We start from the raw sequence: 15590 nt of genomic DNA on the forward strand, positions 1-15590 counted from the left end.
TAGGTAGTTTCTAAGAGCATGAACTTATAAAAGTATTTCCAGACGGTTAACTCTGTAATAATTGCTTTCTTTTAGTAATTTTAGTAATTGTTACATACCTAATTAATAAGCAGCGTCTCCATTATAGTGTGTATGTACACACACACACACACACACACACACACACACACACACACACACACACACAGATATGGGCCAGAGGTTTGGAATGAGCTGACTTATAAGTAGAAACCAGTAGTGAGTGTTATAGACAGAAAAGTTTTATTTCATTTTATATGGTTATTGTATGTGATCGTTATATGTTATTCTTGTAACAGAATAAAAGAATATAGACCTATCTAGATATATTTAGACACACACATACACACACATTCATAAATGGGCCATAGCAAATTCGAAACAGCTCCGTTTCTTTAACCAATTAATTTGAAAAAGAGAACTCATTCCTAAAATTATGGTTTCAATTTTTCAATTTACAAACAATAAAAAATTGTAGTTGGTATCATATAAATTATCTATTTTGCTTGTTGATTTCGCGTCTTAAAGACTTTCTGGGGGGATTTTGAATCTTAATCCCCGCAAAATTCCAAGGCAAATACGTCACTTCTGCTTTCGTTATCATATATGTATGACTCTACCATATATGTATAACAAATATAGCGCACCATCTTGGAGTTCTTCCCTATAAGCTCTTTTAGATCTTCTACATATGTGTGAAATTCTGTCTGTAGGTGTGTTTGTGGAGTTGTTAGCTAACTCCTCCTACATCGTTTTATCGATTTTGATGAAACTTAACATGTGAGTAGAACTCGTATCTGGAAACCTAATGGCATGCTCAGATTGTTGAAAAAAATCGATAATAGGGCCCCTGGAAGGGATCCTTATATATATCTAATATATTTCATTTTAAAAATCAAGGGAAATAATCCATTCGCCCCTGGAAGGGATCCTTATATCTAGCCAAGGGAAATAATCCATTCATTTTCCTAAATTATTTGGTAAAAATGAAGTTAAATATGTTTATTTCTTAGTATTTGAACTGTTAACTTTATTTTCGCAATTTCTCCAGTACAACCCTTAAACAACTAAATAGTATTTTCCTAAACAATAGATTCACTTATTTCAGTTAGTGACTCATTCACGAATATACCAACACTAGTTCCCCTGAGGGTAATATTCTCTGGGACTGCACAAGAGCACTTTTCAGAGTTATTTACTTTGATTTGTTATTATCTCATATCGGATTAGCCAGTTTTTACGTAACATACTTGGCATACCTACATTATTAGTATTTCCTCCTATGTTCTATATACTCTCGGAACGCATTAAAGCTCTTTTCGGGGCTACTTTATTTGAATTCTTACAATCGGGTAACTAATTTCATGTTATTACATAACTGACTTCACAATTTGGGTATTCATAACTTATTGGGGATTCCTAAAAACAAGATCCTGTGTAAGACAGCTCGGTATCCTCTGTAAATACACAAAAACCGTTTTAAGGGCTACATAGTTTCTATTGGTGCTATTGGATTAGCGAAACAATTATGACTAAGGAACCTTTCTTAGAAGTATCATCATATATAAAAAACATAGCCAATAAAAATCAACAGCTGGAAATATTCCAGAGCGAAAACAAGTTAAGATCCTTTACAAAGCACTTCCTAGAAAATGTTTATACAACGCAAACCCGACCTAACCACATTTAAAAACGTTAAGCATAACATTGTTGAAAGTAAACGGAAATAATAAAATATACATTAAAACATCGATGTGTAATAAAGGAAAATATTCTAAGAAATACTATAAGATCATATGAATGCGTGAAGCCGCAAAGAACTCTATTCTTGGCAATAATAATAAAGATATTAATTTTTATTAAAGACAAACGTTTCAATTCCTTGCCGGTATGCGAAGGCCAGGGACCCATTCTCTACCTCTAAAATAGGGCATTAAAATAGTCCGCAATACCGACTAAAAGTATATCTCTTCTATCAATATCCCAACGCTTCAAGTGAAGTATTAACCAGTTTGCCAACATTAGTTAGAGTGGGTTGTAAGACGCATAGGCACTGCTCCATCTTTAGTAGACTAAATGGTAACATTACATGTCAACAATGAAAATGTATTGATATCTATATCTACAAGTGACTATAACCAACAAGACATTATGAGAAAACTAATAAATGTTAATGTTGCAGAAATGTTATAAAAGTTCATATATATATGTTTGTGTGTGTAGTTCATATCTCCATGAAAACAAACTAACATCGAACACCATGAATAGAAAACTGATGAAATAAAGTTTGTATTAAAATAACCAGACATAAAAATGAAATAAATATAACTGTCTCAAATTGTCTAATTTAAACAACTATACAAATAACATAAGAAAGACAAAAATCAATGAAATGAAATCTAGAAGACCAGAAATGAAGAGAGTGTGAAAGCATATGAAATAAGACAATACATTAATCATGTTGAAGCAATTATAAATGAAACCTGTATATGAGGTCACACAGCGCTCACAAATATCTCCTAAAAATGCAGAATTATGGAAAATAACTAGAAAAAAAAATCAGAATTTCTATATCATCGTTTAATAAATTTAAAGTTTCTCATATACGGATATATTTTACTTTGTCATGAAAAACTTATAAGATTAATTGGTTTATTTTTGCTAGGAGAGAAGCCAATTCTTGACGGAATAAGTAATTAAGAAAATGGGTCTCAATATGCTGCTGGAAATATTTATCATTAAAAGCGACCGCGTGAGGCATAAACAGTAGAATGGTGGGTTAAATGTCTGGTGGAATTTATTTTAGATAACTGTATAAGCTGAAGTTCTACAGCCGTTGAAATTTTACGTTTGTCTGTTTGTAAGTGAATAACGTGTTTAAAGGATAGATGTGAGCCCGATTTACTTGACTCCAAATACTCCTCAAAAATGTTTTTTGCATTATTTTAGAAATCATTATTAAATACTGTGCTAGGATAAAAAAAAAAACATTTGGCTAGTATGGAAATGGAGTGTAGAACATAAAAAATTCAGTTTCATATGAACGGTGTAAATAAAACTATAAAAATATACAATTGATGTCTAAAAGTGAAACGAACAAGATTTTTTATTTGCATACAAACACAAAACCACCCCAGCATCATCACCACCGCCACCATCACACGCACAGTGTTTTTTTCTTAGAATCCTTTGTGAGTTTTAAAGATGCATCGTTCAGTCATATCAACAAACGGTAAACATTGTACTGAAGTGGCTGAATATACCAGATACACTTGTACCCGTAGGTTTTGTGACAATGTTAACCCGATAGTTTATGTGGCAGGAATGGCTATTTGAGCTGAATATAATGTCTACCCGCTGAAGTTTCGCATAACCTCTATCTCTTCAGATTACGGTTAAAATGCTTGGGTGAATCCGAGACTGTCGTAGAAAAAATGTCCACTACGACTGAATTCCAGATCTGAAGATCACGGAGAGAAATTTCTTCACTGTTCAACATACCTGCTTCCAACGCACATTTTTATGCATTCTAAGCTCGCTTGCTTTGCTTATTTAATAATAATTTCCATCATATACAAAAACCAAATGGTTTACTAAATTGCTTTGTGTATGTGAAATGTTTAATTACAATGCTTTATTCTGGCGGGATGGTGCGCCCCTAGACTTTACAAACTCCCGGAGATAGATTAGATCAGGATGCAAAACTGTTCCACTAGAACCGATAGAAATTATCAGCTGTACAAGGGAGTTAATCTGAAAATTTCTGGAGGCGAATGAAGGGTCAAAGTGTTCATTGATGCCTGGGGATGCCACACACAAGCTAGGTGATGAGAGAAGGCTCAAGTAAGTCGGGAGTACCTGAGAGGAGGTGACACTGGACCTGTCAGAGCTAAGGAACAGAAACCGTTCCAAGATGACAGAAAAGTAATGTGAGGAAAAATCAAATTCTGGGTACCAAAGGTTGATGTGAGAAGAAAGTAAATTTTAAGTTAATATAATAAATTTTGTTAATGCGGTGTTCTGGCAGAGTCGTTAGCACGCTGGCCAAAATCTTTAGCGGTATTTTGTCCGTCTTTGCGTTGTAAGTTCAAATTCAGCTAAGTACGACTTTGCTTTTTATCCTTTCGTGTTGATAAGTACCAGTTGGGATAGATATAATCGATTTATTCCCTCCCCCAAAATTGCTGGCCTTGTGCCAAAATGTTAAACCATTATCAGTCTTTAATAGGTACAGCATCTTCTCTACCTTCAGTATTTTACCTGTTTCAGTTATTGGACAGCGACCATGATGGATTACCATCTTGAAAGGTACAGTCGAATAACTCGAAGCCATCACTTGTATTTTTAGAGAGTGGTACTTATGCTACAGGACACTTTTGCTGAACCACCAAATTATGGGGACATAAGCAAACCGATACAGGTTGTTAAGCGGTGCTGGGACATAGATACAAACACAGTGGCATACACGCATGTGTACATGCACAGACACACACACACACACACACACACACACACACATATACGACAGACTTCTACGCAGTTACCGAAACTTTTATTTTATTTTATGAAACTTTCGTCGATCGAAATATATGAAAGAAAAAGATGTATTACACAAAGACAATTTCAAACCGTCACAATGAAAAACTAAGAAACTAATGTTATTATAAGTAAAAAGGGAGGAAATTCTAAATAATACTATCGTTACAGTATGTGGTGCAAACGGTATCTGAAGAATAATAACAGCCAGAACACAAACCTTTGTGTTTAACCCAGATTACACGATTTAATTACTTTTAATGAATAGGTGATTTTCTTCTATTCTTGTGGGGATGATACCTTATTAGTATGTCAAAAGAGTTTAGCCTGTCAAACAGTAAACCGTGTATTTAACAATCATATAATTATATGTTGCCCTGACTGGCTTGACAATTAAAAGATTGTCCCTTAACATAATGTAAATGATAATGCTGAAGTTTCATCCTCATCCCTTATGGCCTCTCCTCCTATGTAATCGATTTAGGAAATAGATGATTTTGAAATTTGCATCTTTGAATTGTGATTTGTCTTATTTTTTATACATGAAATATTTTTCGATGAGGATGATTTAAGAAAGGGAGGACATAGGAGAGGAGAAAACATTGGAAAGCAAAAGGAAAGGAAGCCACGGAAAAGAATGTCGATAGCGTCTATGATGGAGCTGACAATAGTGTTGCAACCTTGGTAAGAAGGACATCAGCGTCGCAACGGAGGATGTTGCAAGTATTTTAGTAACGTTGCTATTTACACTGGGAAAGATTAACACCAAAATTTCCACATTTTTAACAACGGCACCAAGAAAAATATAAATGGAAGCACTTTCAACAACATCCACCACATGAATTCCCATGTCAGACTTAAAGTAACAACCCCAACAAAAGAAAAAGAAACAAACCACAGGCAATAACCGCTTCAATGGCAAATGAAAACATATAACTAACATAATTTATTTTCTGCATGTCTACCGAATATTACAAGATTAACCAGTGCCAGCATCATCGTTAATAGCTCTATCACTATCCAAGGTTTCAACAGTACGCAAAATATCAACAAGAAATACTACAGCAAAGCCGCTACTAGAATAAGAACTACTGTAACACTAACAATACAGCTACAAGATATAAGATAACCTATTAAATTCACCCCAAAGAAAGGAAGAAGATTGAAAATTCTTTTGGATATTCTGCTGGAGGTCATGCAGAAGAATAAAAACTGACAGTTCACGGACACACGTCCCTCCTCTTTGAAATCCACGAGCAGCGTCAATGATAATAATAATATTAATAATATACTCAAACATGACTTAGCTGACATTCTGGGAGATAACACACAATCTTTTAGGCATACTTAAGTCTACATTATGCGATTTGCTTTTCCAAAACGGTGACGTGGAAATTCTTGCAGGTGAAGTGACTACACAGGGGTTTCCTTTGGGCTCCAGTTATTCTTTGTGTTTGCTTATTCCGTCACTTCACATTGGTACGATGTATTGTATTATGTGGACAATATAATGCCTCATACCCGACTTGGATAACGTAGCGTTGCATATTAATGTCTTATCAGGATACCTAGATAGGAATAATCATGGATGTAATATTTTTTCATGTAGGTATATTCTGTGTTCGTGGAGGCGCAATGGCCCAGTGATTAGGGCAGCGGACTCGCGGTCATAGGATCGCGGTTTCGATTCCCAGACTGGGCGTTGTGAGTGTTTATTGAGCGAAAACACCTAAAGCTCCACGAGGCTCCGGCAGGGGATGGTGGCGAACCCTGCTGTACTCTTCCACCACAACTTTCTCTCACTCTTACTTCCTGTTTCTGTTGTGCCTGTAATTCAAAGGGTCAACCTTGTCACACTGTGTCACGCTGAATATCCCCGAGAACTACATTAAGGGTACACATGTCTGTGGAGTGCTGAGCCACTTGCACGTTAATTTCACAAGCAAACTGTTCCGTTGATCGGATCAACTGGAAATCGCGACGGAGTGCCAACAACAACGACATTCTGTGTTCAAATTTCGCCCAGATCATCTTTGCTTTTCATCCTATCAGAGCCGATAAAGATAAAGTCCAAATCATGAACTGATGACAATAGTACTGACTAACTCACTCCTCCCAAGACTACTCGGCTTGTATCTAAATTAGAAATTATTACAAATCTGTTGGAACAGGATTGATCTGGAGCTAAGCAGTAATGACAGGAACACACTGTATTCTTTCTTATTGTTTATTAATGTACAACAAACACTGTTGATACTTCCCCAAATACTTGTACCTAACGCAAAGTTAGATTCAGAGTTTTTCCATTCTCATTTTATCTAAATAGGTTTTATTTTGAGTCCCCAGGGTTTTTATTTACTACAAAAATATCCATATAACGAAATCGGAATGAATCTTAATGTATCTCACTTTTAATGGTTTTGAAGAAATATAAAGGAAACAACTGTCTCGATTTATACTTTCGAAAATACAGAGAAATCTTCGAAAAATTGTATTTGTGACCCGAAAGACCATAACACTGAAGCATTTTTTCTGTACTATCTAAATAATTTTGTTGTGTTTTATCCAATGATAAGGTTGTAAAAGCAACGAAAATTTTGAAAAGAAAAAATATGAATAATAAATGTGTGGAAATTGAACCGGTGAGTGTGTTAGATATTACGACAATATGACTCTCTCCAGACGCAACAAAATTTGCTTCAACACAGGAATTCACATAAAGAATCTTGCAGACCGGATACAAGAACGAAGTATCTAAATAATGTTAGCATTATTAATAAAAAAAATTAGTAATATTAATACTGTCGTACAAGTTATAACAATAAAGTCGGTTTCCGATTAAGGCACAAGACTGATATTTCTAAGGGGAGGTGTTAAATCGGTCCTATCGCAGGTTATACTTACAGTAATAACGATATTGCTAATAATAGTTCTATCTTTGCAAGTTATTGATTTTGAATCAGTAAATATGTGCAAATATAAAAGAAATAAAAGAAAACGATCTATGATTCCTTCTTGCCTTCGTTGTCTGAACATCATGCTTTCATTTAATGCATTTTATTGAAAGATACATGCAGACATCATTGTGATATAATTTTCTCTTTTTAAATATTTTTCTACCAATAATAATATAAACTTTTATGTAAATATTTTATAACGCAAAATATACACTGGATTTTAATTTAGGCGAGCAGTTTTGAGGGGAGTGAGTAAGTTGATAGTGTAGACCCCTGTACTTCACTGGTACCTTTGTTATCGACCCTGAGAGGATGCAAAGTTGACCTGGGCGTGATTTGAACTAAGAACAAACCCTATAAGTAGTAAATACGAGTAATGTAAAATTTTGAACTAGCACATATCAAAAAAATTTAACGCGAAATTTAGGAGAGGTTTTCTTGCATCTGCCCATTTTACATACTTAAAACATTAAGTTAGGGGGGAAAACATACAACAGAAATATATTAAGCTTCAGATAAATCTAAATTTAAAACTAAAGAAGGTACAGATTAAAGATTATCTTTTTGATTTATACTTTTTCTAAGAATATTTTTAGAATATAATGTGTAACGCCTGTTATTTTTATTTTCAGAACAACCTGAGGGTTGGTTGATGCAAATGTCATAGTCATTTCTCAAGTAGAGAAGTTTGGATCTCATGAGAATGTTTTCAAATGAACAGATACCAATAGAATTTTCTCAACGTAGAATTAATAAACGCAGAATACATTTCAATACAATAAATAAGCATACAACAAAAGACATTTCTGAAAGATTATCATGTCAAACCTATAGTTCTGCTTTATGAATGTACCAGCGTTCCTGCTACGTTGTTTGTTGTATAGAACAGAAGGCGTCATCTTTTGAAAAGGGAGGGAAAAGATAAAAATAATATAAAACAGATCTCCTTCGCAGATGCTGTATTCTATATGCTTGAGCATGCACATATGTGATACATATGTGTGCTAATACTTGTATCCAAACTGAGTTAACTTGCATTATAAAACACGTTAGACACACACACACACACACACACACACACACACACACACACACACACGCACACATGGATATTTATGCTTAAGTGTGCATTTGTATGCCTGTATGAGTGTATGTTAGAAAGGCCATTAAAAATAAATAAGGAAGAAAGTTTGTGCAAATAAATATGCATTACATGACAAACTTTTATAAGAACTTTTCATGTGAAATAAATATGACGAAGGTTGTTGCTTATTTTGAGGTCAGACCTGATTTTATTTTCCAGGATACCTGAGACTACATTACGCTTCCTGTTTAATGATAGTAAAACATGATTTGTGGGAAGTTTTTCTGCTATTTCTCGCAGGTCATGCGACCACGTAGGCATTTCTTTGTTGGGTTAATGTATGATTAACGTATGTTTGGCATATATTGTACTTTAAGCTTAAAATCATATACATGTATTTATCAATTTCTATAACATTTATAGACTGGACATTCATAAGTAAGGTTTCATTATGAAATTATAAGAAACAAGTGAGCTCTAGTCATGTACTTACGTAACATTAGTAAAGTGAATACCTTCGTATGTGATGGTCGTTATTTCTTGTTTTGTTGTATTAAACTTAACTTACTTGTTTTTGTGTATTAGTTCTAAATCTCAAATGTCAAGCAATGTTCTTTTTTTAGTAAAATATATTTTGGTTGTAGGCTGTCAGTATATCGGTTGATTTCCGGTAGAGTTCGTTTCATATAATCCTGGATGTTCAGGATATATCCTGAACGGATATATTTATAAACGTAGAAAATGTTCAAAATCTACAGCCGACACACACATCAACTAACATGAAATATTGAACTATTATATGAATAGATTAAGTCACGTTTCACTGATGTGTTTTAAACCACAAGTGATTTCACCTTTACTCTCAATACGTTGTCAAATTTAGGAAATGACATTATATGAAATATAATCTACCGCACAAGCATAGGAGTTTAATACATGTTGGTTCTGCAGCAGAAAACAGAATCGTTGCCAAAGGCAAAACATCATCGAACAATAGTTATACGTTGCAGTGTTTATAAAATGCACTCAGACAGAATTTCAGATATTATGTCTGAAGATTATCAAGTTATTCAACTTTGCAATCCATTCGAAAGAATCGTTTACCTTCTGAATGCAGCTAAATATTTCGGAGAATAAGACCGTTTACACTACTGAGACAACTAACCGATGGTGGCCTTGGTAAGATTGATAAAAGAAAGTTTTGTAATTTAAGGTGGAATCCTCTAGAAATAATCAAATGCCTTTGAAACCACAACGTACCATCTTGAAGAAGGTACCATGGTATATATATAATCCGAGATAATCCGAGAGCCAGATTAGTCTTTGCTATGACCGCTCAATGCTGACCTGGGATAAATAACAGCAACGACAACAGCGCCTAAAATTTGTCGTCCACAAAGAATTAATTCGTGTTAATCAGTAACTTCATAACTGCTTCCACTTGTTATAAAATAACATAACATAAAGAGAGTTAATTTCCAATCCTTTGCCTTTATTTCATCCTAACACTGCATGACTCTTTGCTGATAAATATTCAAAAGGGTGGTGTTAAATGACTGAGTAACGATTAGATATTTAAATTGGAATTGTTAAGAAAACCAAATATTATTAACACTCATTGTCAACGGTAGATAGGATGCTTATCTGTTGCCAGCTGTGAATATTGTTGCAAATCTTGTTTATAAATTGCATCAAATATCTGCGCTAAGAAATAATGAAACCATGGCAAATAACTGCCGACAGCTATCTAGACTGTAGTTACTAATTTACAAGCAACCATCAGTCACTTCACATCAGCCTTGTTTTCCGTTTTATGCTTCTTCAATATTCTCTACCTGAACCGCACGGTCATTGACTTAGACCACATGCTTTGTACAACATTGAAGACTATTGACATTTGCGTGACACAATGGGTTACTGGCTTCATCAGTACCACATCCATCATCATTTATCACTGAGTCAGCCATCACGGATCTGGGGTAGCGCAGTACTCCTTTGTGAGCCGTGTTACGCTCATCACGAATTGATGTCTGATTTTAGGGATCAGTAATCACTCAAATAATCTGCTTGGATCGTAAAAGCGAGTTCCAGTGACCATTTACAATGTCCGGGAGAACTTGGGGTCTTGGAAAGATACTTTTCCTGTATGTTCTATCATTCGTTTAACGCTGGCTCATTTAATGTGGTGTCTCCTTTTTCATCTTTTTTGGTTAGGTGGAGAACCAAGTACCCATGATAAACAAGGATAGATGTATTTCGATGGAGAATCTACGTAGTCGTTGACCTGCTAGAAACAGCTATATCTCTGCCCTTTCCCCGCACCTTCATGTCGTACCTACTTGAAAGATCTAGTACACATTGAATAGTGTAGTTTTAGAAACGCAAAATAAAAGACGGGACGGTCATACTTGGAACGCCTTTCATCATAGTTCCGATAGAACATTACTGACCTGGGGTTAAATAATCACAATGGCATAACGAGTGGAACAATGTAATTTATAGAGGTTTGTACATTGTTGCTGAATTATATTTCACAATTCCTGTGGTGTATTTCTTCATAGAATATTATATCCATTATGATATATTTATTGCCTACAATTTTGAATGTATCATTCCATATCACGTAACATAAATCATTTTTGCTCTGTATATTGATTAATATGAAACATATCTGTAGTTTTCGTTTTTTTTTTGCATTGATCTTTTATTGTAAGTGTATTGTTTATTATTCTTACTGTTTTGTCCTTACATATTTGATAAATGAGAAATAGTATTTTGTAAAAACAGAAAATTGCACGATCTTACTGAATGATATTTTGCATGTCTACATCTATTATATGGGTTAACACGGGTCGGATATTCCTTACGGTTAAAAATATAGTGTTTACTAAAATTATTATTTGTTTATATGCGTGTTAAAGAAATAAAGTATCTACGATATGGTTATCTTAATAAAAATAGATCCTGCGTCAGTTTTGAAGATGAGCATACGAGTTTGATCTATTGAACTACCAACTTGTGGACACTTTCGTCGCTCCGATGAATGAGTCTTTTGTAAGTTACAATCGCACAGTGTTTTTAGTTCAATACTTTGCTGTGCCGTCAGGGTCAAAGCTGAAGGTCTTCCATTGGCATTCTCTAACTGCTTCTTCATTTCTTTTCCAATCGCCACTGGACTCGTGAAGAAAGAGTGATTTTGGTGCTGCTATCTTGGATTGGTGAGCAAACTATACGATGAATTGAACATGCATTTACAGAGCTAGTTCCACTTTCTCGTTCTTGAAATCAGCAGTGATCCGGTACAACAAATATCACAAGCCCAGTAATTATTAGGCTGCACAACTTGCATAGACGTACCTTGTTTTATGTGAGCTGCTAAAACGCTGAAGGAACTCACCTGTCCAGGGTTCGTTGGGATGTCTGTAAGCGACTTTCTTCCAAAGGCAATACCATGATATGCAAACGAACACATAACTAGGATGGTGAGAAATGTACTAACTGGGTCAGACTAGATCTGAGAACAACAGTAGATGAAAGGTGGTTCAAATCTCCTGAAAACCTCAGATCAACTGAACCAGAGCCCCACTACCGGAAGTAGTTTAAAGTCATAACCAGAGCATAAAGTCATATTCAGGGCTATCCACGCATTAAATTATAGTATATGTGGCTATTAGATCAACACGAGTAACCTTAACGTAAACCTCGGGCAAAATTAGCGTGACACAGAAGGTAATCAGACTAGTTCTTTGAATCTGAGGTACAATCTATCGGACGGACTCCCAAACAGTTTCCACCGACCCAGTTTCACCAACAATTCTTGGAGAAACTCAATGGTAGAAGACACTTTCGAAGATTCTACTCAGAGAGATAGTATCCAAGACTCCAGTAATCCTGGGCAAAAATATGAGATTATTTCTGTTTGGATGTCTTTCATCACAAGTCTGCATGTGCCAAAATTTGAAACCAATATAAGATATAATGTCATCTTGATTAACTTTGAGGGTACTTTACAAGAGTATGTGTCTTCATATCTGCTTCCATTAGTCAAAAAATATGCTAAGCGTATCCAGACAAGTTTAGAACTCTATACAAACAATGAATGAAATTTTATCGCTTTATCTTGTTTTTTTTTTTTTAAATCTATTTCCGCTTTCTTCGGGAAATAATGTATCATATCTGTATACACAAGAACTTCACTGATATTCGAGAAAGTTTGTTTTGTGTGACATAAGGATTCTGTAGTCTGTATTCTACAAAATACATACACATACATCAAGAAGGACGCTTACACACACTCACAAACGGCAGACATACGCACAAAAACACATAATTGCATCAACATGTACTCCTGAAATTGTATTACTTATGTTTTTGATTTTATTATGCGATTTTCTATATTATATACTCTTCTACTTGTTTCAGTCATTTGACTGCGGCCATGCTGGAGCGCCGCCTTTATATGTATATTATTTAAAAACAAAATACGTTATGCTGTCATACCTCACTTACAACACAACAACTGGTTGGTGCTTACCGACTGCCTGTCCAGAACAAATAAAGTATTAGTACCGACTAGCGTTTTCAGAAATAAGTTAGTTCAAATACATTTATGCGGCTTGTTTCAACAATCCACTACGAAGGTCTGCACATTTTGCTACTTGCCTGTTTTTTTTTTTTATATGAATGTGTGCCTTTTATGATTTCATGCCTGTCTTTGGAGGATGATAATTAGTGATTCTTAGATTATTTTTCGATTTGATGATTGGTATACGACAAGAAAGGGCTTATTTGGCCGAATAGATCATAGGATTATGTGTAGGCGATTACAAATTGAATATCTATGCTTTTGACTTTGACTCAGCTCTCATTGTGATGTTTCTCTGCAAAACAGACTTGAGGATCTCTTTAGCCGTGTTTATGACATGATTTGCTCAGTATTTCACTTATTTTTGTTGCTGAAAGAATATTTTTTGTTCAACCAGTTGTCTCTACCAGTTGTATATTTGTGTCCGTATCTATTGAATATATAAATCTTACTATATAAAGCAGGATTTTTGAATGATTTTTATATATGTAAAGCCTCTTGTAATGTTTCCTTACTTTTGTTCCAAAATATGAAGCAATCATCTAGGAATATTATTTATTTTTCTATTAAATAAAAGTGGAAATGGTGATCAAAAGAAACCCCATAGCGTATGAAGATTTTTCCCTCGAGGTATTTCATTACTGATGTTGAAATGGTGCGTACAACTATCAAGCCCGATGTTGTCTCTTTTATTTGAAAATGATATTTGTTAGTAAAAATGATTGTTGTTTTCTTGTATCATATTGTAATCCGTCAACAATATTTTAGTTGTGGGGTCACCCTGAAACATGGGTATTTTGGAATCTCCCTGTATGTATGTTTGTTACTCCATAATTGTACTGCTTTAAATCCTAATCCATGAAGATACTTGCGTAAAAGCTGGTCACATGGAAACTAAACAATATGAAACTTGAAACCAATTTGAACAATGGTTTAAAAATCATGTCAGATTAATTGCTTAAATGTTGGGTGTTTGATATTGATCTTGTAACGATTCAGTGTAATTGTACATCAGGTAGTTTGGGAATCATTGCATATGGTTTATGGTATTCCATTAAGCTGATATGGACTTCTTTACGATTATGAAATTTTGCTACTATCATAGAAGTTGATTACATTTTTCAAAACATTTAGGTGACCCACTCTCTTCTGTCGGACTGTTTTGAATTTTTCCGATGATTTCCACTTTTGCTCATTGCTCGGCTGAATCGGTTTCAATGCTCACAATGTAATAAGACTAATATCAGCCAAATAAGATCAAAGCCATTACAGTTATTTAGGGCATATAAGCTACAAATCAAATATTCATCTCTTAGAAACGTTCCATTTTGTGAACATCATCACATTTGTGCAAATGGAAAATTGAAATATTCTCTTCAAAAGGCAATGGAAGATTACTTAATAAGGACACTAATTTCGAAACTGAACACGAAATAGTCAAAACTGCAGCTAAAAATAAACTTCTGTATACAGATTACCTTAAAACACGTGTTTAAAAACCTGTAAATGTCGAAAGCGCTAACTCAATACGTAAATTTGTTTCCAAAAATACGTCTGTTTTTTAAGAGTTTTTATATTATCCATATTTGTTATTTAAGAAAACCTTCAAATATTGTTACAGTGTCAAGACGTTTTCTAAAAACATTTTTGAAATAAATAATACACACACACACACACACACACACACACACACACACACACACACACACACACACACACACACACACACACACACACACACACAGATAACGTTTTCGAAGTTATTTGAAAGAAGCATATTTACTTACCCTTACTGGCAGTCTCCATGACTTGTAAGTAAAGGGGGTGTGCAATGGTTCCATTGAAAAACTGAAGACACACTGAAAACATATTTGAATAAGATAAATCAACATAGAGTACGAAGAGTACGAAGTCGAACATAACGTTTTTTTTAACATAACTGTTTTCATGGGAATACCAAAAAGATTAAAGCACAAGCTCTCATAGAAAGCCTTTCAAAGCTTACACAAAGAAGCACTTCCACAGCACACACGCGCAAACTTTAATAAGCAAGATAAAATGTGTGCATTTTCACATATATATTTATGGATAGATACAAATGCGTACTAATAACACATAGACTGAACGGCATTACTAAATATAACCGTTTCTGTCAAAGCCGAACTTGTATGTATGTATGTATGTATGTATGCATGTATGTAAGTATGTATGTGTGTTTGGGCCTGTATATATATATATATATATATATATATATATATATATATACAAATCCAAAAACGAAATATATATATATATATATATATATTATTTTGTTTAAAAGAGTTCCAACACTGTCTGTTTTTTATGTTTTATTTATATTCCTGCAGAACTAATGTGGGGTATAGAATATGGAATATACAATATATAATAT

The 15590-nt window shown here is 34.3% G+C and overlaps 1 protein-coding gene across 1 annotated transcript in view; it reads right to left on the minus strand.

Moving 5' to 3' along the window:
- LOC106875431 (protocadherin Fat 4) overlaps positions 1 to 15590 on the minus strand; it is a 483512-nt gene that overhangs the window by 398160 nt on the left and 69762 nt on the right. The window contains exon 2 of the mRNA XM_014923579.2: positions 14968 to 15039. Coding sequence (XP_014779065.1) covers positions 14968 to 15039 — 72 coding nt within the window. The remainder of the gene's footprint in view (positions 1 to 14967; positions 15040 to 15590) is intronic.

Source organism: Octopus bimaculoides, chromosome 15, assembly GCF_001194135.2.
Source record: "Octopus bimaculoides isolate UCB-OBI-ISO-001 chromosome 15, ASM119413v2, whole genome shotgun sequence".
NCBI classification, from domain to species: Eukaryota; Metazoa; Mollusca; class Cephalopoda; order Octopoda; family Octopodidae; genus Octopus; species Octopus bimaculoides.